At 35.9% G+C, this 24,229-nt stretch overlaps 1 protein-coding gene and 1 non-coding gene across 2 annotated transcripts in view; both read right to left on the bottom strand.

The window, feature by feature from the left end:
* Positions 1-1,885: 1,885 nt before the first annotated feature.
* The window catches only part of LOC120625863 (protocadherin-like wing polarity protein stan), a 50,122-nt gene continuing 27,778 nt past the window's right edge, over positions 1,886-24,229 (bottom strand). The window contains exons 29-54 of the mRNA XM_039893110.1: positions 23,230-23,404; positions 22,418-22,560; positions 21,288-21,474; positions 20,567-20,659; positions 20,369-20,478; positions 19,722-19,931; positions 19,110-19,296; positions 17,970-18,269; positions 17,107-17,337; positions 16,090-16,537; positions 15,597-15,738; positions 15,042-15,263; positions 13,798-14,018; positions 12,981-13,127; positions 12,172-12,369; positions 10,547-10,639; positions 10,288-10,404; positions 9,372-9,490; positions 8,919-9,104; positions 8,405-8,506; positions 7,765-7,987; positions 7,298-7,543; positions 6,623-6,786; positions 5,427-5,495; positions 4,948-5,002; positions 1,886-2,642 (exon numbers count right to left, since the gene is read on the bottom strand). Of these exons, the coding sequence (XP_039749044.1) occupies positions 2,603-2,642; positions 4,948-5,002; positions 5,427-5,495; positions 6,623-6,786; positions 7,298-7,543; positions 7,765-7,987; positions 8,405-8,506; positions 8,919-9,104; positions 9,372-9,490; positions 10,288-10,404; positions 10,547-10,639; positions 12,172-12,369; positions 12,981-13,127; positions 13,798-14,018; positions 15,042-15,263; positions 15,597-15,738; positions 16,090-16,537; positions 17,107-17,337; positions 17,970-18,269; positions 19,110-19,296; positions 19,722-19,931; positions 20,369-20,478; positions 20,567-20,659; positions 21,288-21,474; positions 22,418-22,560; positions 23,230-23,404 (4,428 nt within the window). The 3' untranslated portion in view covers positions 1,886-2,602. The remainder of the gene's footprint in view (positions 2,643-4,947; positions 5,003-5,426; positions 5,496-6,622; positions 6,787-7,297; positions 7,544-7,764; positions 7,988-8,404; positions 8,507-8,918; positions 9,105-9,371; positions 9,491-10,287; positions 10,405-10,546; positions 10,640-12,171; positions 12,370-12,980; positions 13,128-13,797; positions 14,019-15,041; positions 15,264-15,596; positions 15,739-16,089; positions 16,538-17,106; positions 17,338-17,969; positions 18,270-19,109; positions 19,297-19,721; positions 19,932-20,368; positions 20,479-20,566; positions 20,660-21,287; positions 21,475-22,417; positions 22,561-23,229; positions 23,405-24,229) is intronic.
* On the bottom strand, positions 14,559-14,720 carry LOC120626115. The gene has a single exon (XR_005658834.1). It is a non-coding gene; the product is annotated as a U1 spliceosomal RNA (small nuclear RNA).

Genomic DNA, 24,229 nt, shown 5'->3' on the forward strand with positions numbered 1-24,229 from the left:
GTGATTATAGGGAATGTTCGAGTAAAGCTTTATTTCCCTATTCTTAAAATTATTATTAAACTAATTTATTAATTGCTACAAAGTGTAAAAAGTCTATTTATTTACAAAATAGGTGGACTCTTCGTTAAATCGCTCAAAATACACACAACACTCTTGACGGTCAGTATTTACATTGCATATATTCGTTCTAAAAACTATATCGACTATGAACTTTCCTCTACACTTTTTACTATTATAGTTTTTTAATTAACTTTTAAATTCATATCAAATTTGCAGAATCAACACGACTCTAGCCTCCATTGTATTCTAGAATTCTCCATTTGATTCTATTCTAGACTCTCCAGAAGAAGTTAAACTTTTTTTTTTCAAGCATAGCGCCATCATCATCATTGACTCATAGAAAGTGTTACTTGATTTACTCATATAAAGTGTTGCTAGAAGAAGAAAATTGTAAGAGGATATACGTTTTAATTTTTAAAAATCATCATCAAATCCGTTGATGTTTGTTTTCATTGTTCGGCAGCTAGCATTTATGGCTAAAATAATTAATTATAACAATGAAACACAATGGCACTTCAAGTCACTTGTGACAGCTGGTACACTATTACTATAATGTGTTTGGCAAGTTGAGTGTTGATATGTTAAAGTTTCCGGCCGCGATATACTTATACCTACTTAGTTATATGCGGGTTCCAATCCCGACGGTTCGGCAATTTTGATATGCATTCAAAAATTTAAAAAATTCTTTCAAAAATGCCTCTTGAAACTAGAATAGTCTGACAGCTAGAGAATGGTTTGTTAACATTGTCTTACCACCTGTAATGGAGATAATCAATGATAAGTACAGTATAATTTGAAATTTAGTAACTTTTAAAGATACATACATGCTCAATACAACCTTTAAAAATTCAATACAAGTTGAGTGAATATCAGTTTTGGGTTGCTCTGCGATCTACTGTTTAATTTTACCAAAATAATTTTCAACTGTTAATTAATAAAACTCTCCCAGAAATAGCTTACCAGCTCGAGGCCTAAGTTCTTTAAACGTAAGCTGTCTCTTAAAGATTTAAATAAGTTTTGGTATCTTATAAAAATATTTCACATCTTGTAAACCTACAACTAGGGTACATCATAAAGATCTACATAATCTTTTATAACTTATCTTCCCGCACCGGCGTCTTCACTAACGATAATATGAAGTACGACCGAAAACACTGACAACGATGCAGTAATCAAATGAAAGTCTTTATTTTATTCTGATTGGTGGATCTTAGTACAATGCGTTTGGATACACAGTGATACTTCATATTAAGGTTTGCGAACATGGTGTTATTCTATATACAATTATCTACTGACTTTGGATGATAACTTCGTAAGCAATATTCTAACAAGCCAAATTTTCATAATGAAGCATATATATATTTCCACAGTATATTTTTTTTTTTACCGAATCGGTTCTAATTTTCGTAGTAGGTACACAGAAATAAAATTGGTAAAACTATATCATGCATTTCTATGCCGCAGAGTCTTGTAAAAGGATTGCACTACAGATTCATTTCATTGCAATTTAATTATGTTTGATTACAGTACAAACTTTTAAATATAGGTTAAGATTTCTTCATCCTATGTACAAATAACAAAAAACCTTATTTATATAAAAAAACTACATTTACATCATTAAAATATATTGAACACCCGTTTAGTTAAATCCTACTCAATGAATATAAATTGCATTTAAAAATCTACTAAAAAAAATTTAATTCGAATTATTTCAATAAAAAAAAACATTAAAATTTGAGATCTAATTTATTTGAGCATTGATTGAGTGCAATGGTGGATTTTGTATTAAAATATTTAAATCTTAAAAACTACCATTTCATATAAATGGCAACTATTCTACTTAAAGCATAGAAAATCTATTTGAAATAATCGTTAATATGAAAAGTCATCTAAAATCCAACCATTTCAATACGCTACTTTTGAGCGGTTTAATTTTTTTTAAATATTTTTTTTGAAAGTAGTCATGTTTTTACATAAGAACGAATGCAAAATTTTACAAGTTTTATTTAATAACGTACATATATAACGTTGAATAGAACTGTCAAAAGCAGTCTATTAAAAAGCTTTAACTACCTGTAGTTGTAGAAGGTCTAGGAAGTAGGAACATAATTGTAGTCAAGCCATACATTTCACTGCTGTTATTTATCATGTATTTTATAATTATCATGTACTTTGCCAAAGCTAATCAAATGATTGATATTTGACAACTTTTTACAATCTGATTGGTTTGTAGGATGAATAACTTTTGGTGCTTACATCCTAACCCATAAGATAATAAAGCAACAGCGAAAAGTATTTAGAAGTTTTAAGACTATTAATTCTACAACTGCAAATGTCATACAACTCTAGCCCTCGAACAGGTCTAAAACTTATTTGACAGGTCTGTATTATCTATGGCAGTGAGCACTGAGTATGCGCCAGTCTTCGTAGATATAACAGCTAAACTATGATGAAATATGTTTATTTTACAAAATATAATAGTCAAATAAATTAATTAACTAATTGAGATTCATTGGAAATCTTGTACTATATTGTGATCTTATTACACTCTCGTCTCGGCGTCGTCTTCAGTAGTAGATTTCCTGTAACAGAACATGTGTTAAAAAGTAATTCTCAATTTTAATAAAAGTCTTTAAACCATATATAAAACGTTTACTTAAATAACCGTGCTATTTAATATAACTTTGACAGACAAGAAAGAAACAGATAAAAAATAGGATTTTAATGTTTGAATTTTTTAAAGACCGTACAATATTGGGGAAAAAAAAAATAAGTAAATGGCTGACAAAGTTACATTAAAATGCAAAGTGGTTCAATAATTATTTTATTAAGTAGGATTAAAATAAAAAAATTACTATGAATAAACTTTTATAGTAAATTTAATTCTATATGAATATAAATTTTGAAATAAGTACGTAAATAAGTACGTACGTAAATGTGTACTAAGTAGTCTGATTTTCTAGAGTCGAAGCACCAACCTCTTTGGCGAACTTTACTTAATCAATTCGTTAAAGGAGACGGTCCCTTTTCTGGTTATCGAGGACTACGTAGGTATATAACATTATATCCCATCAAAGTTTTGCTAGTAGTCCGAAAATCGTAATTTTTTTCTTTACACACAAGTTTTGCCAACTCTCCAAACTGAAGAGCAGTCTCCTTCATAACGAAATGGCATATAAATGTCCATTTTCCATATTTAATCTATCCGTAATCTCTAGATTTATTACTTAGCAACTAATCAATCAAAGCCACGTTGTTATAGTCCAAAAATATCCATACAATTTCTAACAAATCACAACTTTGCTAAGGAACTTATCAACAAGTTACAGACAGATTGATTATAGATAACGGACGTAAGTCGATTCAAAATACTACCCATCGGAAGGGAACAAGAATACAAATGGGAGGAAGGGCAATTTTTTTTAAGTAGTAGGTATAAAACAGTGGCCAATAGCTGAATACTTAATGTACTTTCAATTATAGTAGGAAATATACTATAATGTTACGTAGATTAATCGTTATTACGGGGAAATCTCTAAGGCCCTGTGGCATAACATAGTTTAAGAATGTTTTTATTTTAAACTGTCATTTGAAAGAGGCTGTCAACAGAAAAAAAGACACCACTATTCAAACGCTATGCCACATTTATTTCTAACGGCTTGACTGATGGTTATTGTGTAGCAAGAGCACCATATTGTTGTGGAAATAACATTTCTTTTCCATTTTTGATAGAAATAATAATAGTGTGGAAAACCCTTTGAAAAAAAAATCTTTGTTCTAAAGGTTTTCCACACTTATCCCATTCCCCACCATCAACAGAACTAATAAATGAAACATCAAAGGACTTCATATGTTAGTAGGTATAACTAACATATGAAGACCTTTGATGTTTCATTTATTTTATAATCGACTAAGAAGAATACGATACCTAGGACTATAGATTCATTTTAATGATTATTACAATCCAGTTACAATTAATTTACACAACCGATAATTTCTAATGAAAAATTACCATTCCCCCCACAAATTAGCATGCTTATAAGATTAATGTGATCACTTTACCTCCTCCCTACGGTGACAGATGATTGCGCGCGCGACACCACCGGTTAGCAAAGCAAAAGATGATTTTATAATGAGTGTTTCTCATACAACCGCCACCATCTATTGGGATGTCGATTTACAATAATTGAGTAATAATGTACTACGAACTAGAGCAGTTAAAGGCTATAATAGAATACCGTACTCATTCGACTTCATGATTAATCATGAAGGAATTTCATATTAAAGATATGATATAAGCGTCAAAGATTCGCCGATGCAATTGATACTTCCATTGGTCCAAAATAACTTGCAACCGCATCTTTAACTTAAATACATTGTTAGTCGGAGTTAAAAATCGTGTTAAAAAGTCGTTAAAATAGTATTTTTCAATGAAATAAGTGTTGTAGGTGGTAAATAAAATAAAGTTTACTGCCAGCCTTATTAGTCTATGGCAGCAAAATGTTGTTTATCTAATCTGTATCTGTTGATTTGTTAAAGGCTCAAAATAGCTAGAATTCGAAGCTATAAACAAACATTAGAAAATACAGATTTATAGATTTTTACAATCTCTTTTTTCTCATGAAATTTTATGACAAACAAAGCAACAATCTCGCTTTTTTCTATTCGGCAAACTAAATTTACACTTCGTGTATTATACCTATTTCAAGATCTTTGAATTTGAAAGCTAGATAATAACAATCAGTGTCAAAATAAACATAAAATGTGTAGGAATAAATTAAGTTCTAAAAGATGTAATTTCCATCATGCAACATTTTATTAATTTTTTTTACATGCAATGTGTTTTAAATCAGAAATATTAAAATTATAAAAATAATAGGTACTTACTCGCTCGTTTCACCCATGCTCGCAAGAGGTGCCCCCATTGGCTGTTGACCGTCGCCTGAATGAAATGAAAAATATTATTAAATAATAAAAATGTAATTTCAATCCTACTGGAGTCGCAAACCCGTAAGCTCGAACCTCTTTTTAGTGACTCCTTAACATATGTACCTACAGTTGTGTATGTAGGTTATTTGCATCGACACAAATAAATAGATAATATGTTATCCTGCCAACAAATATTTTACACTATATAAGCTCCACTTCTGAACTGAAGAATGTTAATAAAGTACCAAGGACACCAGCCAGCTTGGTGCTCTCTTAATATTTAGCACCAATCAATTCGCGCCAATTTGTTGATCAAAGACTCTTCATGCGCAATAATATAATATATAGTAAGTATGAGTAAAAACTATTTTATATGTGTAATAAAATTAATGTAAGCCAATAACAGTCCATAAGCAAATAAAAGTTTAGCTACAAACCTGCGTGTGACTCGCTATTGAGACGATGTGGTGACTGCGTACCGCGCACGCTTATGTGATCCTCCTCCGCTATACAAAGCAAAACAATAACAAGCTATAAAATTAATAAGCTTCTATGTAGTGCGTACGCGAAATAAAAAAAAAATAACACTTTTAAGATAAAGCTTCAGGGTTGTGTGTATTTCAAATAAAAATCAACTAATCTACATAATGTTATCAGAAAGATCAGGACTGCAGTGCAACATATCATTAACTATATTTTCAATCGAACCACGTTTACTGCTGTAAGTACATCAGTAAGTATGTCAGAACTCCAATGTCAACTATTAAACGGCTGCCTCAGACTTATTTGATATCGTCAATTCACCAATTGGTGTACCAATGTTAATAATAAATATGTAATTGCAGTCAAAAAAAAAATATCTGTACCATAAATCCATGACTAGATGTTGATAAAATAAATATATTTCCGAGGAAAGCTTCGTCGTATGCCTACTAGGTGTAATAAAAATGATGCGTGTGGCCTGTTTGGGACGACTTTAAGGTGACGTGTCTCGCCACATGGTTGAAGTAATCGATTACTGATTTATAAATAGAAAAAAATAAAAACACACATAATATTCTCCCACTAACTATGAAAAAAACTACGATTATCATAAGAAACTTTTAAATTTTACATTTAATTATGCGTCGGAAATAAAGTTTTGGATATATTTTTTAAGTTATTTGTATTAATTCATTACGGATTGTTCAGAAATACCTAACTACTCTAAAAAGGTCAAATGCCAAATTATTTCCATTCTAATAAAGATAAAAATATACTACTACCTACCTCTCTTCTTGAGCTGTGTTTTACGCCATTGGCTGCCTGGAAGAGATCGCTATAGCGATAAGGCCGCCAAATTGTATACTTTACGCAAAATTTATATACCAATTTTATCTATGTTTATGTGGTGTACAATAAAAGTGTATTCATTCATTCATTCAATATAAAAGTAATATAATTTCAGATAATTTATTGTCATACTTGGGTATGCATTTACGGTTATGGTGTACGATTATTATTCCCAAAACGTGTAATCATTAAATCCACGTTGGTGCCACATCACACCGTTGTTCAAAGTACTAAACTCGCTCAACAAAAACACTACACTAAGAAAACAGCACAAACCGTGTATAAAACAATTAACACTGACCTGTATACGGAAACAGATATTTATCGTGCGGATGGTGTTTATCCGAACCGTCCGACATTCTATCACTGTACTCGTAATGTTCCATCTTCCTCTGGTAGTCATTCTTCAGCATTGTCGCTATCCCAGAATCGCGGAAATCCCGTGGAGGGTAACCATCATGCTCCCTTGAATGAATAATATAGTTGATTGACAACAGATAATATATGTCTAGATTGAATATGCATCTTTTAAAGTTGGCAATGTTTTATTGTGCGTACAAGATTGAATTAGGTGGTTTAGGTTGGTACTAATTTATAAAATAAGTTAGTACACATTTGTTGTACTTAGCAGAAGCAAAGTCCTAAAGTATCTAGATACTTTTATATTTCGGCGTCAATCCAAGGTCATGTATGTATCACAATAATTATATCCGCTTCAAAATGTAACCAATACATAATATTTATAAAGACTTAAGCACTTAAAAGTACCGAAAAAGGGTACTTTTAGCTTTTTTGTGAGTAACGACTTATGTCCAAAATAAGTCTTTCTTCTCCTTTTCTTAATGGTACTTGTTGATAAAAATGACTCTTCTTACTAACTATACTCTTCAATTTAAATATTTTAAATTTGATTGATTATTAAGAATATCGGGTGATTAGTGTAAAATGGATATATTTATACAATAATACTACGTACCTTGTTGTTACACTGGAATCCCGGAAATCTCTGGAACCATACACGCTCGGTTCCGTAGTCAAGTATTTTGTAGGACTATACCCATAATCTGAAGTGCGTGATGATAAATAGGTTTTGGAGCCGTAAGGGTTGGTTGGTAGTCGGTACATCGTAGGCGAGATAGGGTAATTGGGGTCGTACGGCATTTGCTTCTCAGCGTCGCTAGACATGACACCGTACATTAATTCGTCCTCCATCACACCGTATCTAGAAAAAAATAAATTATCTATTATGAGTAATGAGTCAACTTCTTTGTATACACATTGCATTAAATAAGTATCTCTTACTAACGCTATCAGCATTCTAGGTATATTGTCTGGCTGTGGTGGTATGGATGATGTTTTTGATACTCAACACTAAAAATAATATAATTTTCAAGAGATTTTAATACATTTATAGACATTTTTAAGGTTTATTGAAAGCCTTACCTATTATCAAGAGGTAATCTCGACGCATCTACGCTTGCTACGTATGTGTCATGCACATTTTCCAGTATAGACGGCTTCATGCGATGTCGGCTAAGTTGATACACATCGGACGTCAGATCCGGGTTAGGTAGTGGGTTAGGGGACGGCGATGCACCTCCAGGGTTACCACCATCTTCGGATCCGGTTTCTTGGGACCATCTACCCATATCCGGTCGGTTAGATTCTGTGAATGTAAGGGATGAGTTAAATTCGCAATGAACTAAATTAACTATAAAATGGTGCTAGATAGGTACCAAATGCGAAATTTAAGTAAGTGTGCGACCTGTATATAACACAATAGTTGAGCATGTTAGAGCACCTAAACCAAGTTGACTTTTATAAAAAATCGTAACCAGCATCTCCAGAAATCACGGTATGAGTGCTTTGGCAAGAAAAACCATGGTTGTCGAACCACCGACCCAGAAATTATCAAAAAGCGACTGCGGAATATGTTGATCATTCCGAATAAAAATTTACATGTAAAATACGAATTTCAAATCCAAAGTAAACCAAAATTAAATAGCTAATCGTATTCCAAAACAGTTTTGATAATTTATAATCTAATTTAATTTATAAGTTAAAGATTTTTATTAAGTTTTACCGTCTCTAATGTGGGATGGCCATCTCGGAGTAATTGCTAATGGTGCTCCTTCTGTGATATTTGGAAGATAGCTTCCTCCCGTGCCGCTCGTACCTCGGTCTCCTTTAAACGTTATAAATTTTTGATTGGGATTCTTTTTCACCAGTTTTATTTTCTTTTATTTATTTATTTATTAGCTTTTCAATCGAAACAAACTGTACTATAAGACATAAGAGTAATACTGTATTTTTATATCACATATCCCAAAGAAGTTTCCACAACTCAGACTAACTTCTTGCTTCTGCCTGTGACTTTGCAAGCGTAAAATGTATGGTTATCCCGCGAGAGGTTTATAATGTTCCGAGATTAGGAGTAGCACATGTTTCAATTCAGGCCAATAATATGGGCGAGTTATTACTAAAACAATATCTTCCAGTCTACAGATAACTTCTAGCTGATCTCGTAACCCGTCGATGGGCTAAACATATAGAAATAGCTAACGGAACTATAATACTACAAGAAGCGAGTTACTCACGGTGTGCGGAAGGTGGATGGCTGGATCTTCTGGAAGTAGTGTCATCATCATCAGAAGAGTGGCTCGAGGCAAGGTCGAGACTGCGGGCAGACGCCTCGCTCTCACTGTCAGTTCCTTCTGTCCCTTCAGTTCCTTCTGTTGCCTCTTCGGTTTCGCCGCGGTTTTTACGACGTCGGCGACCTTCGTCTTTAAATAAGACCAATCAATGATGTTAAGTTCGGTTGGCAAAAATGATCTCAATATTTACTTTGTAATTCATGATAAGCCAAACTAATCTAACTAATTTACTAGTCTAAAAATAGTGCTGTCCACAATGTTTATTGTGTAAAAAGGTAGCACTATTATAAACTTAGGAATTTATGTGCTACACAGATTGGCATCTACTTTTTTACTATTTTTTTTTTTTAGCTAAATGCTGTTAGTCTCTTACAATCTAAAGTATTAAAAACTTGCCTTCTTTCCGAGTATGCAGTGAGGAGTCGAATCCTCTCAAATACGCCGGCATGTCGCTCGCGCTAGTGTTATAGTTTGACGTGGATGTGCTCGTGTGACGCAATTGACCATCGCTGCGGCTGTGACAGAATACCTTCATGATTTTTTTCATTTTTTTTTTAAATATTGTATAAAAGTACTTTGCGACAGTCCATGATCATCATCATCATGTCAACCAATAGACGTCCACTGCTAGATATAGGTCTATTGTAAGGAGTTTCAAATACCAGTCTTGTGCCTCTTGGATCCAGCGGCTCTCTGCAACTCGCTTGATGAAATCCGTCCACCTCATGGGGGGTCTACCAACGCTGCGTTTACCGGTGAGAGGTCGCCATTCCAGCACCTTTGGTCCATCGGTTCCCCGAGCTATTTGCCCCGACCAGTTTAGCTTCGTGACTCTTTGAGCTACGTCGGTAACTCTGGTTCTTCTACAAATTTCATAAATCCGAGAGGCCTTTAATCTAGCAGTGGACTGGTATTTATAAACATATTAGCAACTTCGTCTGCGCCAAATCGGTTATAACCTTTTTTAATCAAACCTACTTAAAACCTAGAACCTAATTGCAGCGCCACCTACCAGGTCTAGTTTTATTTTCAAACTATATGGACTATAGAGACCCACTCAAACACACAACTCGTATTAGTAAAAATTAAAAAAACAACATCTAGATGGCGATCACAGCGCCACTTACCAGCTCCAACTGTGAACAAAAACTATCCAGGAACCCACTAAAACAGATACCTCGTTAGTTTGCAAAAATCTACACTTACCCATTTTCACTTAACCTAGTAATCGCCTTAATGGAATCGAATATTTATGTGAAGAATTAATATATAAATATTAATATGAAAGTTTTGTTTATTTTTGTAAACTGACCTGTACGGACTGGAACTGGTTTTGGTAGTAGATCTAGAGGTAGTCGAAGAGGCCGATATTCCTATGTTGCGAAGTTGTCGACCCGGCTCCGTGCTGCTGTGGTATGCGAGAGCTGATCTGTTGATAATAAGATAGTTTTACTACTTTATGGACCTAATTCCGAATGCAGGTATTGTGCTCAAAAATATCTCTGAGCTATACATTAATTTTTGAGCACACAGACTACAAAATTATCTATTTATAACCTTTATAAAGTTACCTGTTCACTTGCGAGAGATTTTGAGCGCTCGTGCTTATTATGATGGAAGTGTCTGCAAGTGGAACTTTCTTGCCAAGACATCTCAAAATCGTCCTGCAAAGAGTAAATAAATGTATTACTTAATCTACTACTTAGTGATAAAAATTAACCGCTGGATACAGGAAGCTAAAATATGGAAATATTACCTTACAGCACTACTAATATCCCTTGACTTCGCGATCGGTGATGACCATTTATTTATTTCCCATATTACATTTTTGTCATTACAGGACAAAGTTATCCTAAGGCGACAATGCAGCATGTTATGTAAATTTTTATAATATATATAACTATAGTGTTTATGATAAAATCCAAATCGCTCTATTTTTGTGAGTTCACTCCACTGAGTGTGCAACAAAATAAATCCGTCTGCTCGGCTATCACGCTGAGGGTACGGAGTGCACGCGTCAGTGGCGACTCCTTTAGTAGCTTGGTGCGCCCGTTCATGCTTATACAAATACTCACTTCCTTAAATATATGTGTAGCCTTGGTAAAAACGAAATTCAAATATAACGAGAATTTTATAAATATGCATAATGCAACGGCACAGAGATTTACATCGTGGTTATCGTAAAACCAAATGATCGTATCAAAACATCATTTTATAGGAAATCTCATTACATGGGGTGATTACGCAGGGTTACGTATGCGATAAAAACTAGCCTAAAGCATGGTTTTTGATACAATTATATTATAAAAGATTTATTAACATATGGGTTAACCTTAGCTAAATATAATATTATTCGATTAAATTGACGTCATATAACCGATTTTTAGTCGCAGGTTTTATGACATCAACGACAGAACAAAGATACAATTTAAGTAAATACTTTATAGTAATGGAAATATTTATTGTATATAAACTTGCGTAGCTTTGCATATTACATTAATAATGCTCTCAAAGGGGTGTGTAATCTACCAAGCGACACTTGGCCAACGTGTTGGACTACGGCCTAGACCCCTCTGATTCTAAGTCGAGACCTGTGCCCTGTAGTAGGCTAGTAATTAAGTGATAATAATCTTTATGAAGGTGATAGTGCATTGGGCAGGAGCTTGACCTCCCTCCCATTTGGGGGGCCGAGTTCGATGGCTAATTAATATATAATTTGCTTCAACGGTGAAGGAAAACTTCGTGAGGAAACCTGCATGCCTTAAGAGTTTTACATAATTTTCTCAAAGGTGTGTGGAGTCTACCAGTCCGCTTTATGCCAGCGTGGTGGACTACAACCTTAACCCCCTTCTCATTGTGGGAGGAGACCCGTGCTCTGTAGTGGGCCGGTAATGGGTTGATGTGATGGTGATGATGAATGATTATGAAGATTTTTTTTTTCTGTGTTGACATCTACAATTAGTCGATAGACTATTGACTTTGCAGTTATGAGGGCCAGTGTCCACAAGTCTGTACAGTATCGAGCACTTTTGCCCGCTTCAGACGTCTGATTCTTTTCACAGTCAGTAGGCTGTGTGCCAGTGGACTGGGGAGTTTTATTATGAAGATGATGATGATGAATGTTTAAAGCAAAGAATAATTTCAATAGATTATATTCCTTTTTGAAGACATTTTTCAAATAAGAAAACCTTCTCACCTCTTTAAATTATCCCGCACTCGAATATTGAAAGCGATGTATCCCAGCGAAGCCGCGGCTGCGTGCAAAGCGACCGCGCCGGCTAAAACTGAACTGAGAACGTTTCTTCGGTCGCCCGATTCGCTGCCCAGTATCAGACCACTGGCCCAGGCAACGCATAGCAGCGGTAGACAAACTATGCTGATTGCTAGAAGCATCCTAAAGGAAAGGAAAATATCTCTCAGATTTCAGAAGATCTGTTTGGCATGGAGTATAAATATTGAAGAAATTATAAATAGCACCGTTTAGATTCTCCCACTTATCGCGGAGTATAGCAAATTAAGCTTAATTTTTTTTTATTTTACTACGGGTTAGCCCTTGACTGAGTGGTGGTGAGATATGGTTAAGTCTAAGACGGTAGCTATTAGGTGGCGAGTGTGGCAGTTATACAAGGTGTAAATGAAAACTAAAATAATACATCACAGGCTTTAGAGGTACATTACCTACTATCTCTGAGACTTATATGTGAAACCGAAAACCTAATAGATTTTTGAGTAAATTACTGCCCAAAAACAATGTACGTGACACATTGAAGTAATTATTTTACCTGTAATATTCTAAACGTTAAAAACAAAATGGGAAAATGAGAAAAAGTTTGTGAGCTAGCAACAGTCCGCGGTGGGACGTGCGTGGGGCGTTCTCACTGTTTTTGGACACAATGCACTGCATACAATAATGGCTCAACAAGGATTATGTACACTATAGCTTCCGTTCCTTAAAAAATCCTTTTTTTTGTTTTTAAAAAATCGAACATTATCAAAATAGCTTACCTTAAATTCCCAAATCCGATAACGTGGTCCCGGACAGTGAAAGCAGCGCGAGTGGCTCCCGCTAGGAAGACTAGTGCAGCCAGTGCGTATATACCCGCCGGTATCACCACCCACCACACCACTGCCTCGTGACAGCTGACCCAGCAACTGTTGGGGCAACACGAAGTTGTGAGATAAATCCCCTTAGCGCGATCTACAATCCACGCAACTACTACTAACGCCATTTAGTTTTAGCTCGCGTCAACTTTGCCTGTAATTCTGAATACATTGTTACTTGCTAAGGTTCGAAGATTTGGAATGACACCTGCACAGTTAGCATGAATGGATGGATGGGCAGGAGACAATTATATCCCCGGGGAAAGGATAAAAAAGTATCTTCTCTCACAGCTTTATAAACTCTCAGAGGCGCACCAGTCGAAATAATATATGTGTTATAATAAATGGGGGTAAACTTCTCCCATTCCATGTTCCTGTACTTTAGAAGGTGGACACGTTAATTATATCCCTTGTTAGGGGATATAATCGGTGGATATAATTTTTTTCTTCTGGCCGTGCTAGGCCTGCAGCAGGGCTAAAGCTCGGGAACAGGGAATAGGGGAAGTTAACCCCCGTTTATTATTACACATATATTATTTTCACTTGTGCGCCAGTGCTCTGAGAGATGTTATATAAAGCTGTGGGAGAAGACAATTTTTTATCCTTTCCCCGGGGATATAATTGCCTCCTATCCATGCTAGCCGTGCTGATGACTCTTGTAACAATATATATTGTAGTGTTACAGTAGTGATGAGGCGAAAACAGAAAATAATAAACTTACAAAAGCGCATTTCCGTATTGATGCTGGTGCTGTGCGGCCGCGAGTGCGAGTGCGACCGCTGGCGCGGCGTACGCTGCGGCTAACTGCGCGGCGAGCGGTCCGTGGTTGACATCGCGTAACTCGCGCACTAGGCGACGTAGCTGCCACGCGTCGCACGCCGCCCACGCGAGCGCGCACACCCACCAGTAGTGGAGGCCCATCGCCACAACTTTACACGCGAACTGGTGAAAAATTCATCATCCTTATCCTTTGAAATTTGGGTATTTATAATTTCCACTGGTCTGGTCTCGTGGGAGGCTTCTGCCGTGGCTAGTAACCACGCTACCGACAAAGACGTGCCGTTAAACGATTTTGCGTTCCGGTACGATGTCGCGTAGAAACAGATTGCTGCCGTACCCCTAACAGGTAAGCCCTTTACAATCTAAGACTGCATCATGACTTACCAGCAGGTGAGATTGCAGTCAACGGCTAACTTGTAGTGGAATAAAAAAATCTTTTTTTGTATGGTTAAGCGTTCCAGTATGATGTCCGGTAGTAACCGATTACGGGTATGGCTTCTTAGATTTTCAATAAGTACTACTAAGTAGTGCACCAAAGTACAACTTTTTAAATGCACTAGTGATTTGCGATTTAGGGAGTTTCATTTGTGACATTCGATTGTTGCAAATAATAATCTCATCGATTCACGCAAAAATATGGAATTCAAGAAACTTAGAAAGTCATTTAAGAAATATTTATTATCTACGATAAATGTTTAACAAGGGGGACGGTGCGTACGCAGTCCCCACTACCAAAAATTACACGTCCGAGTTATTCGCATTAGGAATAATCGCAGAGGTCAACCCAGCCGCAGTGCAATGGAAGGGCCTCACTCTGGGGGAATCGCCTTCATGATCACGGTGTTCCCTATGCCAGGTAAGTATGATTCAAACCTGTATCTCACATCGCATATACTTTGGGAGATAACACTCCAATGCCGGGAGTTAAAGTACTAGTAACGCCATCTAGTTTAGACCACCTTCATTTCATCGTTGTACAATAATTAGGATACTTTTTCCGTATACTTGCAAATAAAAAGGACCGGAAATAAACATATCATTATATAACGCAGGACCAAGCTATTTTAGTTATAATTAATTACCGATGGCAAGCATGGATTTCACATACGTCTATGTCAGTTTTATATTATTACTTACATATTTCGTACAAGTAATAATAATTAGTTTTAGTAAAAATGAACGTACCTCATTCTGAACTAAAGAACTCCGCGCTTTCAAAGCAATCAAGTATAGGAGTTCAGCCATAAACACGCAGAATATCAGATGTTTGTGTATCGAATTAGATACAGTCGCTGCTCCGCCGCGCATGAGGCATAATGCTGCCCACGTCCACAGTAGTAACGGAAGGGATATGCTAAATCCAGTGTAGGATGTCACTGATTCTAGGAGAGAAGGCTCTGGAATGAACTGTGAAAAAATAATAACTCTTACTCGTATTATTTTTACACATAATAATGATAATATTCACATACGTCATTACGATCTTTATTTAAGGTTGAAATGCCCACTACATTTCAAACTCAAAAAAATTCCACAAATAATAATTTTTAATACTTATTTAAAGCTAGTTATTTTGGGTTGAAATTTATTACATTTCGTTTGTTATATTTGTATTGATAGTATACTACTGTATAAATATGAAATCTAATCATGCAGAGATTGAAACTTTTTTATCTGAGTATAATAGAGTAGTAAAGTAGTAGAGAGATTAGTAGATGAAATCATAACAAAATAACTTACTTCAATATCAACTTCGTCGACTAAAACGGCGAACGTTGAAAGGTGATTGCAAGTGCAGTTTATGAGTAATGGTTCATCAGAGTACGGAGACCAATCGTAATCAATTTCGGTGTGACAGCCAACTCGGGACCATTCCCCTGACCTGAATTAAAAAAAAAAAAAAAACAATTATCCCGACATATCTGGATCAGTGTATCGTCACAGACGAAAAATAGCTTCATAATATTACTATAGACTCGTGCGTGGATTTTGGGAGCACAGATTTAACTGCCAGATGGGCATCTGATTGTCTAAGCAGTGCTCTCAAAACTCTGGATAACAAAAATTCTGAAAAATTCTGAAGTTCTAATATTTCCCAGATATTGAGTGGGGTTTTATTATATGCTGTGGTTTACTATGTGAATTCGATCTCGCACCGAAATATATAAAAAAAATCCTTACAATAAATATACAAAATAAAAAATTGTGTTTTCCAAAAGTTTATTTTGCTTACCCTCTCAAGGTTGACCAATGAACACATTGCGGGTTAGTTCTAGAACCGAAAGTTTCTCTGTTGATATCCAACCACAACTGCAACCTTATCGGTTTCTTTAATCTCACACTGTTCAAACTTTTGTACAACAACTTCTTCTTCCCCACCTCCTTAGTGGAATTAAATTCTTTGTTTTTATCATTGTCCATAATCAGGGCTAGGACTTTAGGTCCATCGGAATTTTCCAACCTCTCCGCGACATAAGAGGAATCATTTTCTTGGAAGTTGTCGTTGTAAGATTTATCGGCTTTCTTGTACGCTGGTTGTATAACTACTGGTCCATGATTTTCATGATTTGAATTTTCGTCATCTGTTTGAGGCCATGTGTCTTGTTTTGAATGTTCGTTGGTAGATATTTGGTTGTTTAAATGATCTGGGTGAGGATGACCTTTGTTACTGTATGTTATTCCTGAAAATTAACGAAATATTTCACATACTGATTGTTAATAGAGCACTTGTTTGTTGCCCAAATTATAGTTTCATTTTTTTCTGTACTTTTATAACTTTAATTTAATTTTTTTTAGATATTTCGCTTTGTAAATTTCTTATTTATGGGTTGGATACGATTTTATTAATTATGAGGCTGAAACTAGAATTTGAAAATAAAACCCTTTCATATGATACCCCATAAACAACCCCTCCCTATCCTACTTCGGGCAATATACACGGGTAATGCAAACATTGACGGATATGTATAGATGCCGGTGAAAATACTCATTTAAATTTGAAGATACCCTTTAATATTTTCGTCGAAGTTACTGAGTGTGACGGTTATTGAGACTTTTAGTTATAAAACATGCTTTGATAGGCATTTCGTTGCGTTTAACAAGAGACTTTAAATTTGTTTGCAGCATAGGTTTTAACTTAATACATGATGAAAAATGCCTTAAAACACGGATGGACAGACGCAAATGGATGCTATACTAGGTTACGCTTATGCATAAACAGGGTTAAAAAGGATAAAAGTCTCTTACTAACCTTCAAGGTCATCCATATTGTTTTCAATAGCATTGTCATCGGCCTCCTTCGTCTCCCTAGCCCATACAAACTCGGGTACGAATAAAGCCACTTGCAGTATCGGCGATCCTAAAGTAATATTGACTCCCCATCGCCGACTCACCGACTCGTCCATTCTTAGAGGCATGAGTTGTGAGGTGTTCCGTGAGTATTGCAAGTAGGAGAATACGGCTCGGGATTCGTAGTTCGTTTCTAGGTTTTCTATCAGAAGGAAGATTAGGGAAATATTAGTGTTGTGGCTTAACTTACAAATGAAATTGTAATACAAAATATCGATTCGATTAAGAAAAACCGGAGGACACGTGAAACGGATATTATCGAGACGCAATGTGTAGCAACCTTTTAAGGCAGGCTTTGTAAAAAGTCAAATCTGTATGTTTGTTATAACTAACACTGGTATGGAATGTATATATTTTACTGAAAATAAGTGAATAAGAAACTCAACAGGTGCTCTTTTTAAAGGTCAAAGTAATACAATATATTGCAGATAAAAGGTAAACTTTTTGCTTCAATGAAACTTTTGAAATAGTTTCATTTTTTTCTGTACTGAATTAAGAATTTTATCAATATTATCGTAGCCTTGTATTAATTATTATACTTTTTAAACTTATTGAAAGTCAGGTTTAAATCTCTTTCGAAACCATGTTATAAACTTTGGTTAATAAAGTAGTTTATCAATTCATATAAAAAGGTTAGTTCTGCTTCATACTTTAATGTAATATGTTTCACACGCATCTATAATAACAGACATGTTAGTCGCATACAAATACAGGTTTCAAAGTTTTTATTGAGTGTATAACAAATAGCAACTGCATCATACATACCTTGTGCATTATTGATTCCAATCAAGTCCAACGGTAGGAGAACTCTCGAAAATTTGTCAAACTTGTTCTTGCTCTTGACATAATTGTTGTATTTTGGAAAAGAGACGGTAGGACTAGAGGGTTTCTTATTCTTTGCTTTACCAATGCCATAATATCCTGGCGTTTGTATAGGAGAATGAATGAAGGAAGATGTATCTGGTAATATCACGCGTTCAGTAGTGTATGAATCTCCGAAACGGTTGAGTGTCGTTGGTTCGAAGCCGTAGATAGACTCTGCTGTCACTATGTCCACACCGATGACTGAAATTATTAATTGGTTTTTAGTAAATTCTATTGTACCAGTTTTATGAATCTTTAATCTAAATTAATAGGTTTAAAAGTATTGTTATCTTTTAACTATGTTCTGTGTGGAAAAGGACTACACTTAAAGGAGAAGTGGTTTAATGATAAAAAGCTGCGGATGGTAACAGATGAAAAGTTCTTGAACTACTGGATACTGGATGAATTACTGGCTCACTACAGAGCACGGTCCCCTCTCAGAATGAGAAGCCGTAGTCCACCAAGCTGGCCAACTGCGGATCGGTATAATATTCGCCGCATTATTCATTATCAAAATGCGGAGGAAGAACGATAGCCTAGAAAAAATATTGTAACAGAAAATACTAAACACTAATTACGGGCTGACCAGTTGTGAGATTCTAACTTGAGCCGCTTCTATACATCGCTAAAATGGCCTCCCATAGAAGCCGATGGAGGCAATTTACCTATTGGAAGCTGAGATCACACCAGGACCACATATTTCAGTAATCAAGGATCGACCACAGACAGAAATAGACTTGATACACTTGTGAACGTTATGAAGAGCTCTCAGTCCTGCACGTGAACCTTCATTGTTAAAAAGTGATATTTAGTTGCTTAAATTGAAAACGCCGAAAAGTTATAGGTGCGTGCGTGTCTAGGATCTTGGTCCCTACGAAATGGAGATTTTGGTCCCTACGAAATGGAAATCTTACACACTTGACTATCATCAGATCTTGAGCTCACTCTTCCAAATTGATCTTGTAGCATACCGATATATAAGCGCTGTTGCGTGTTTACTGTTTATTTACTTTGTGATATACTCAAACACAAAACCCTTACCTAAATCTGTGGTGACGATCTCAAAGGGACTCGTGTACGTGTCGTGTTGACTTTCCGCGAGTACTGCGATGTATTTATCGAACTGTTGCAATAAATGCTCCACCCCACGGCCCGTGAGCTCTCTTATACGGCGCCATTCTTTCTCGTATTTATTGTTTAGTATCGTGTTTGAGGATTTAATTATGTTCTGAAATATAAATTATCTTTTAGAGTGTAATAACAACTTTCCTAAGAATTGTAGGGATATTTCTTTCAAGGTCATTCTAGATATTCATACTCTTATGTACTTGTTAAGCCAAATGAATGCTGGTTTTTTGAGTTATAACTTAGAAAAGATACCTCTCGTTTTTAGATACAACTCATAATTTTTATACTTATCTCTTAAGAAATGAGTTGTCTGTCTTCCATAAGCTACAATAAAATACAGCAGCAAGTGTAATACGTAAGTAGTTTAACAAAATTGTCAATGTATCAGTAGTAGTCTAAGTTATATTAATTCTAATTGGCGGAAATCGACATCTTTACATGCAACAACTAAATGACATATTAAACGAACTATAAATAACAGGAGTCGACTTCGGTTATCCTAAAAGCGGCAAAGAATTAACTCACTCGAACATAGTCCTTATCCTGGCTATGCGTAAGGTTCAGCCCAGCTTGCCGCAACTCATACTGTATCAGCTCCAATAATATCCCCTCAGCAACTAGAACATCGGCCCCGAACAGATTTGGGGTGTTCGCGCACGCATTCGCCAAGTCTTCCGCCAGGCGAACACCGACGAACGTGTTCACTTGCAACTCTCCCGTTTCTATTTTATGCAGCTAAAATATAGGTTTAAAAACAATTGAATAAAAATAAGATGCAAAACAGTCGACCTGGTGAGATGTTATGATGCATTATTAAATTGTTGCGGGCTGTTAAAGGTATGGAAGGTAATGAAAACTATACCCCTTATTTAATACTGAAACGCTAAAACGCTTGGTGGTACTTCTTTGTCGGTAAGAACGTGAATGGCCACGGCTGCTACATCTCACCAGACCATCTCACAAGAGAAAATTCAGAAATTATAAATTCCATGTTCTGCATTTTTGTCTACGTTATTAAACCCCCACGGGGTACTCCAATAGCTTGGGACACTTATAATTTATTTAAACCAGCCCCCTATTTTCATTCAGTACATCTCATTGTAGGTTGTGTTTTAGCAGTTCTTCAAAACTTAACTTTGTTTGGTCATGCTTCAAGAGTTTGAATAACTGACCTGTTTCCTCAATTGGTAGAATGTAGATGTAGTGCAATTGAACATATTTGGAACTTGCCACGGTATCACTTGAGTTTTATCGCACATGCGAGTCGCTTTTCCGCTAGATCCTATAATATATTAAAAAAAAACTATTTAGTTATACTATAGGATATCGCTGGTATGAAGAAAATTATAAGGGAATTCAAAGTAAGTCACCTGTAGGACAGTCAGTGATAGTTTCGATTCCAAATTTCGTCTGTGGCCACCATACTCCGTGTGAAAATGACCTTGGACACCCATCATATACAACTGAAAGAAAAGAAAAATTATTTTTAGCATTTTCATCCAAAAAAATATTTGAGTTAATTTTACATGCCGACTTGGCCAACCAATACGTAATACCAATACTACAATAACATTTTACGTTTGTATAAAATTCATGTTATTTTACTTAATTACAATTATTGCACAAATATCCGAGTCAATCTTCGAACGATAATCTGCTTTTCATGTTCTCCGACAGAGAAAGTGGCGTCTTTATTTACACTTAAATCTACAATGTTAATCATAATCTTTGAATTAGAAAGGTTATTCTTTCAAAAATTGATCTTAATTAGACATATATTCTGTCGCTGCCGTGTGGTGATCGCAGATCAAGATAAAGTTGTCAACACTCCTCCCCTTACCTGCCCGACGTGTTGAATATGGGCTAACTCTCCCGTTGGGAGAGGCCTTTAGTACAGCAGTGGACTGTTAAAGGCCGTGTTCTCAACTGTCATTTAAGTTAAGTTTACAGATTTGTGTACATCAGAATTTGCGTCAATATAAGTTACATTTTATACTATTATTAAATACTTTTTCTAACAGATTTAACCTTAACCTAGAAATTGATATCGAACTACGAGAATACACAGAATTTGTATGCTGAATAAAATACCTTTGCATCCAGTATTAGGCGTGACCTCAGCATAGAGGTTGGCACAGGAATCGCAAGCACGCCCAATAACTCCACTGCGACAGTAGCACTGTCCGGAAAGTGTTTCACACGACCCGTTGAGTGAACCGGCGGCGTAACACTGACATGGGATGCACTGCTCCGATCCTAGGGGCTTGTAGTGGTTTTCCTGTGTTACAAACAGAATGAAGAGTAATTCCACATGCTCCTACCCCGGCACAAAGATGATGAATCAAACAATTCTGTAGTTCGCTGTGCCCTTATCTGTGACTTCACTTCACTTGACGTTCACTGAAAATGTGTGCAGTTTAGTACGTACAAAAATAAATAGAATGGCCTGTTTGAAAAAGATGTTCAAACTTTATATTTTTATTTTTCTATACATTTTTTGCTAGAATGAACGACCGGAACCGCGATAAAAAGTGCTGCGGCAACGCCGTCTCTCGTATTTTCTATAAGGTGTTCCCTAAACATTATTTTTCTTGCCCTTATCCTAATTAGTAGTAGAGGTCGGCACAACATGTCATCTTGTTGCCATGTTTGTTATTTTGGCATTGACCTACTTTTACTTACGACCGAACCTCTGTCTGACATTAACTAACCTTGGGAATAAATTGTTAGTGGAATAACGGTCACATTTTGGTTCAAAGGGTAAGTTAGTATTCTTCTTGAAATCGCGCAAAGTCAGTTACTCTCCCTGACTATCCGCGTGATATCATACAGGAATCAATACCCTTTCAGAGAAGTTCTTCTTTGCATCGGACTGGGTCATTAACTCAAATGTGTCAAGAAGTCTGCTCAAATGTGTGAAGAATGCCCGTTTTCACCAACGAGGGACAAGGCCAACACAAATAAAGTAAGTAATGCCTAATCATAGAAGATTCCTAGGCATACATTTACGTTTCACCAATCGATTTTCACTAGGCACCTATATATAACCTTACTTTTCTATGGTTCTTGCAAAACACTTTCGCATGTGTAATATTAGTATAAAAGACACTTTAGATGGGTAAGTACATACTTATTTAAATATTCCAATGATAAGATGGTGATAACTACATTTGCTAGCTTAAAACTAAAGCTGAGGTGGCTTTAAATTAAATATGGTTTACCTTGCATCTACATTTTCCAGTACCGGTGTCACAGTGCGGATGCAAACCTCGAGCGTCGCATGCGCACGGCCCGCAAGCACCGCGGCGCGATCCCCACCAACCACTAGGACATTCTTGTCCATCCTCCTCTACACAGCCTTGCGCTATACAAACAAAATCAAAACTTCATCATCATCATGGGTCGCCTCCCACAGTTAGAAGGGTACAGGACGTAAGTAGTCCATCACGCTGATCCAATGAGGATTGGTTTAATAAAACTTTGTTTAGCAATAATATACTGCAGATTTAACAAAAATAATGATTAAATTTTTATAAGAGCGTAGGAAGATAGTAAGCTGATGTGAAATGAATTGTGAAAATAGGCTAACGAGAAATGAGTCAAACTAGAAAATAATCCACACTTCTAAATTTAGTGAACAATAGTATTTGCGACTCTTAAACGAGCCGCAATAGGTTGCTTGGCAGAGATCGCTGTTAAGCGTTAAGGCCGCCTCTTAATTCTTTCTTTGTGTTTCTGTTTTTATTATATTTTTATATATGTTCATGTTGTGGTATACAATAAAGAGTTAAATAAATAATAAACATTTTACTTTGACATTTTAATGTTACAATCCAGGTCAAGAACTCGAAGATTGTGAGCCTTTATATCTTTTATTAAGAATACAATTTCCGTTCCGTTCAACAGTGTAATACTATATTTATAATTTTTATTAGTGTTTTTACCTACACTTATCAAAACTTATCCTGTCGGTTCCGAAAATGTTTATATGCATTTTAAATTTATAAAAAGTGTAATACTAGACGAGTCGTACCTGTCATCATATACCCCACGAAGCAGCTGCAAGAGTATCCTTTATCACTGTCGTTGGGTACGCAGAGCGCGTGCTCCCCACACGGGCTTAGGTCGCACGCCGCTACGCACTGCGGACCCAGCCGGCCCGTGTCGCAAACACACTGCGTGTGGTCCCATGAAGATTCACATTTACTCTGTAAATCCAAGTTTGAGCTTAGTGTTTGGCTTAAAACTTGCGACTAAAGTGCCAATTTTGGTTGTACATGTCTCTCAACTACTCGTAATTGACTTTTTTATGTTTATAGACAAGAACTTGACTACAATCACGCCTGATGGTAAGTGATGATGCAGCCTTAGGTGGAGCGCGCTTGCCTAGAAGATGCCTACTCACTCTTGGTTAGAAGTTACTCATATTGTAATGGGGAAAATTACAGTTGTGCTATTTTACATAACTACACCAGTATTTAAAAACTTGTTAAATAAGTTTAGTGTTGATACGTTTAAAATTTATCTCATATGTCAATTCTGTTACACACTCTCCAAACTAAATTATTTGGTATGTTTTGAAGTAGTGCCATTCCTTTCACTATATTCAATTTGGAAAAGGATACTACTATTTTCAAATCTGTTAAATTAGTTTAGTGTGTAAAACGGAATTTGCACTATTGGCGCCAAAACTGAAATCTGTCATCTAAACTGACAAGTCTTTAAACATTGTTATCACTATGCATGCCAATTTAGTTTAGAGATTTGTAAGCAATAGAATTGTAAAACAATTGTCTAACCTAAAATATATCTTTTAATCTCTGTATTCAAACTTTGGCAAACAACATTATAGCATTAGGGCCGAATATTCTGTCGTTTTATTTCCTTTGTGAAAGGTCTCATTGTTTGTCGGCTGCATGAGGTGCACTTCGCTTATACATTTATACTCTAAACACCTGCCTCAGCTACAGTAAAGAAATATACTAAGTATATATTAATTATTTTCGAATTGGAAATAACCCAATAAGGGTTCA

Source organism: Pararge aegeria, chromosome 8 (genome assembly GCF_905163445.1).
Source record: "Pararge aegeria chromosome 8, ilParAegt1.1, whole genome shotgun sequence".
NCBI classification, from domain to species: domain Eukaryota; kingdom Metazoa; phylum Arthropoda; class Insecta; order Lepidoptera; family Nymphalidae; genus Pararge; species Pararge aegeria.